The 4476-nt window shown below is 61.2% G+C and overlaps 1 protein-coding gene across 1 annotated transcript in view; it reads left to right on the top strand.

Annotated features, from left to right (window-relative positions):
* Window positions 1–4476, top strand: part of SH3TC1 (SH3 domain and tetratricopeptide repeats 1) — a 52325-nt gene that overhangs the window by 37276 nt on the left and 10573 nt on the right. Inside the window, exons 13-15 of the mRNA XM_012002192.1 lie at window positions 516–538; window positions 1674–2697; window positions 2794–3478. Of these exons, the coding sequence (XP_011857582.1) occupies window positions 516–538; window positions 1674–2697; window positions 2794–3478 (1732 nt within the window). The remainder of the gene's footprint in view (window positions 1–515; window positions 539–1673; window positions 2698–2793; window positions 3479–4476) is intronic.

Below are 4476 nucleotides of genomic sequence, written 5' to 3' on the forward strand. Positions count from 1 at the left end.
GACAGAGCTGAGTACGGTGGGCATTGGATGCGGCTGTCACCCCTCTGTGGTGTGGGCTGGGGGCTTGGGGGACATCGCCTGAGGTGGGCCTGAACCTCCCGTCTACTCTGGCACTGGAGGCCGTGGGGTCCCACACTTCTTCCAGTGAACATGCTAACCCCCGCCTGGTACCCGACCGAGGTGGGGCATCCTTTCCACTGCCGGGGCCCACATGTAGCTGTGGGTTCCTTTCTCATGACCTGGAGAAGCTGCAGCTCGCCCTGTGCTCTGCCTCAGAGGTGGGAAGCCACACTGCCCTCAGTGGGTGGCAGAATTCAGAGCCTTAGGTTGCAGGGGCCTCAACTGAGGTCTCTGAAGGGTCTGCTCCTTCCTGAGGGGCTGATTCAGGGAGGCCCTGCCTTCTCCCCTCTATGGCTCTGTCGCTTCCCCTCACACAGGGTCTGCATGTGGACAGCCTGGTGATGTGGACGCCCCAAGGGCCCTTGGAAGTTCCCTGGGAATGGGATCCATCCCAGTACATTTGGGATGCAGGCACAAGGTCCCAGAAGAGGCCCGGGAAGCCAGTGGGGAAGGGAAGGCTGTTGTAGGTTTGCCTCAGGGAGGGGGTGGTTCCACCCTCTGCCAAAGTCACGGGAGCAAAGGCACGTGGCTCTCCAGCTGCCCCGGAGGCCAGGGTAGTGGCTGGGAGGGGCTGTGTGCCTCTGCCGGGTGGGGGAGATTTCTTAGCTCATCTAGTGTAGTCAAGTCAGACATTTGCCTCTAAATCATATTTATTTATTTTTTTAATTCCAAGGCTTTACAGACCAATAAGGAGACAGTTTGTATTGAAAATATTTTTTACATGTGAGCTTGAGACAGAGAGTCTGTTTCAATCTAGGTTTTTTCCTTCCCAGTAATGCCTCCTTTCATCCCAGGTTTTCCAACAGGAAATGCACTTGTTTGCTCACCTCTGGGAGGGGGCTTTGGCTAGGAATCCACCGAAGCCAGCAGGTGCCAGCGGGCTGCTGGAGCAGCCTGGCCTTTGTTAACCCTTTAGGAACTGTGGGCTTCAGGTTTTCAGACCATCCAAGGTGAAGGCGGCCACAGGGGCCTGGAAGCTTTCCCATCCTTCCTGCAGGGATGGTCCGTTTCCCTGCACAGAGCTGGGTACATGGGTACAACACCCCTGTCCTGTGCCGTTGGTGGCTTTACCAATTTTGCATAGCAGCTTTTGAGCTGATCCATAGCTCTGATTGGCTGTTGAGGATTTCCTGGATTCCTGTACCCCATCAGGGTGCCCGATATGCTGACAAAAGTTACATTTGTAGTTGTAGTGCTGCATATACATGGGTCCAGTTAGAAGGCTTTGATTCTTTCTAAAGGGAAAGGCATCTCTGAGGGATCACTGAGCCGACATAGTCTCCTAAAACCCTGCTGTCAGGTGGGCGACAAAGCAGGACAGGAGGGTGATTTTGTAGGAGAGTCGGGCCACGGGCCTGCGTGTTCTCTCTGTCCCCATAGTGCCGGAGTTCCTACGTGCTCCAGGCCCCAGGTTTGCATTGCACATAATTCTCAAGGGCTCATGGCAAGCTGCGCCAGGGACACAGAGGGCGGGGATGCGGGGACCCTGCCCCCAGTGGACCAACGACTCACTGCTGGACTCTAATCTGTCTAGGTGTTTTTGTGACTTGCAGAAATACCTCCACCTTGCCTGGGCCCGGAGCCACAGGAGACCCTGCAGAAGGTGAAGAATGTTCTGGAACAATGCAAGACCTGCCCAGGCTGCCCCCAGGAGCCAGCGTCCTGGGGTCTCTGTGCAGCATCCAGCAACGTGAGCTTGCAGGACCCCGAGGAGCCCTCCTTCTGCTTGGAAGCTGAGGACGACTGGGAGGACCCAGAGGCCCTGAGCTCACTGCTGCTGTTCCTGAACGCCCCCGGGTACAAGGCCAGCTTCCGTGGCCTGTACGACGTGGCGCTGCCATGGCTGAGCAGCGTGTTCTGCAGCTGTAGCGACGAGGAGGAGCTGACTGGGCGCCTGGCACAGGCCCGAGGGGCGGCCAAGAACGCTGGCCTCGTCATGGCCCTGGCCAGGCTCTGCTTCCTCCTGGGGCGGCTGTGCAGCAGGAGGCTCAAGCTGTCCCAGGCCCGGGTGTACTTTGAGGAAGCACTGGGGGCCCTGGAAGGCAGCTTTGGGGACCTGTTCCTGGTGGTGGCTGTGTACGCCAACCTGGCCAGCATTTACCGGAAGCAGAAGAACCGGGAGAAGTGTACACAGGTGGTTCCCAAAGCCATGGCCCTGCTCCTGGGGACGCCCGGCCACATCTGCAGCACCGAGGCGGAGGGGGAGCTCTTGCAGCTGGCGCTGCGGTGGGCGGTGGGTGGCCAGAGCCTGCAGGCCGAGGCCCGGGTCTGCTTCCTGCTGGCCAGGCACCACGTGCACCTCAAGCAGCCCGAGGAGGCCCTGCCCTTCCTAGAGCGGCTGCTGCTTTTGCACAGGGACTCGGGAGCCCCAGAGGCTGCGTGGCTCTCAGACTGCTCCCTACTCCTGGCTGACATCTACAGCCACAAGTGCCTGCCCCACCTGGTGCTGAGCTGTGTCAAGGTGGCCTCATTGAGGACACAGGACTCGCTGGCCGGCTCGCTGAGGAGCGTGAACCTGGTGCTCCAGAATGCCCTCCAGCCCCACAGCCTCCCCACTCAGACTTCCCACTACCTCAGGCGAGCGCTGGCCTCCCTAACCCCGGGCGCAGGCCAGGCGCTGCGGAATGCCCTCCAGCCCCACAGCCTCCCCACCCAGACTTCCCACTACCTCAGGCGAGCGCTGGCCTCCCTAACCCCGGGCGCAGGCCAGGCGCTGCGCGGCCTTCTCCACGCCAGCCTGGCCCAGCTGTACAGCCACCATGGCTACCACGGCCCGGCCATCACCTTCATGACGCAGGCGGTGGAAGCCAGTGCTGTTGCCGGAGTCCGTGCCATCGTGGACCGCCTGTTGGCCCTGGCCTGGCTGCACGTGCTTCATGGACAGAGCCCGGTGGCCCTGGACATCCTGCAGTCTGTCCAGGATGCAGTGGTGGCCAGCGAGGACCAGGAGGGCGTGATTGCCAACATGGTGGCCGTGGCTCTGAAGAGGACGGGCCGGACGAGGCAGGCAGCCGAGGGCTACTACCGCGCCCTACGGGTGGCTCGGGACCTGGGCCAGCAGAGGAACCAGGCAGTGGTGCTGGCCAACTTTGGGGCCCTGTGCCTGCATGCGGGTGCCAGCAGGCTGGCCCAGCACTACCTCCTGGAGGCCGTGCGGCTGTTCTCGAGGCTGCCCTGTCGGGAGTGTGGCCGGGACTTCACCCACGTGCTCCTGCAGCTGGGCCACCTCTGCACCCGCCAGGGCTCGGCCCAGCAGGGCAAGGGCTACTATGAGTGGGCCCTTCTGGTCGCCATGGAGATGGGCCATGTGGAGAGTGAGTGCCCCGGTTCCTCCTGTGCGCCTTCCGGGGCCACTCGGGTCAGGGCACACCTGGGGTTTGTGATTCAGAAACAAGTGGTGGTTTTTCCACCATCGAAAGTGCTGAGTCGTGGCCAACAGCAGATGTTGGCAAGAGCCCTGGAGACAGGCGGTTCCCACGCAGGGCCAGGCCCTCTGTGCCCTACTGGGGCAGCCAGCTCTTCCCGGTTTGCCCAGGGACCATCCTGCCTTGAGCACTGAAAGTCCTGCATGCTGGGAATCCCTAGACATAACCCTGGGATCAAGGCAGGCTCTGCTGCGCTGGGACTTGGGGCCCCTGCACGAGCCAGGCCCTGAACGCCAGTTCTTGTGCCCGTGTTATCTGCTTGGTATCTCGGTATCCTGTGCACCTGTCATCCCACTTCACAGAGGACACGGGGGCGGGTGATTGCCCAAAGCCGCAGAGCAGTTCATGGAAAAGCAGCTCGTTGTGCAGAGTGTGCCAGGTCCCACCCACAAATGGGGCTTGTGGGGTCCTCGGGTGGCAGGGGCTGAGCGTGGGAATGTGAGCTTCAGGCCAGAGAAGCCACAAAAGGGTGAGTGGCGTGATGGCAGGGCAGCACTTGGCCCCGGGTTAGGGAAGCCTCTTTAGTCTGGGACCAGAGGGTTGAGAGGATTTAGTCAAGTAATAGGTGGTGGTGGAGGGGCTGGTGGTGTAGCCTGTGTGAAGGCCCAGGGGTGAGCGAGTGGGGGTGAGTGAGCGGGGAGGAGTGGGGTGTGAGTGGTGGTGAGTGAGTGGGGGTGTGATGGGGGTGAGTGAGCGGGAGTGTGAGCGGAGATGAGTGGGGTGTGAGCGGGGGGGAGTGAGCAGGGCTTATGCAGGGAGGTGCAGAGTTGGGACTGGGTGGGTTGGGTGCTGGATGGTGAGAAGCTCTTCTGGAGAGCTAAGCAGGGCCTGGGGCCTCAGGCTGTGTTGGCCTTTTCCCCAAGAGCACTGGGGAGCCATGGAGTGCTATAGAACAGTCACTGCAGACTGAGCAGTGAACGGACAGTAGGTG

The sequence above is a fragment of the Mandrillus leucophaeus genome, unplaced genomic scaffold (genome assembly GCF_000951045.1).
Source record: "Mandrillus leucophaeus isolate KB7577 unplaced genomic scaffold, Mleu.le_1.0 Scaffold68, whole genome shotgun sequence".
In the NCBI taxonomy this organism is placed as follows: Eukaryota; Metazoa; Chordata; class Mammalia; order Primates; family Cercopithecidae; genus Mandrillus; species Mandrillus leucophaeus.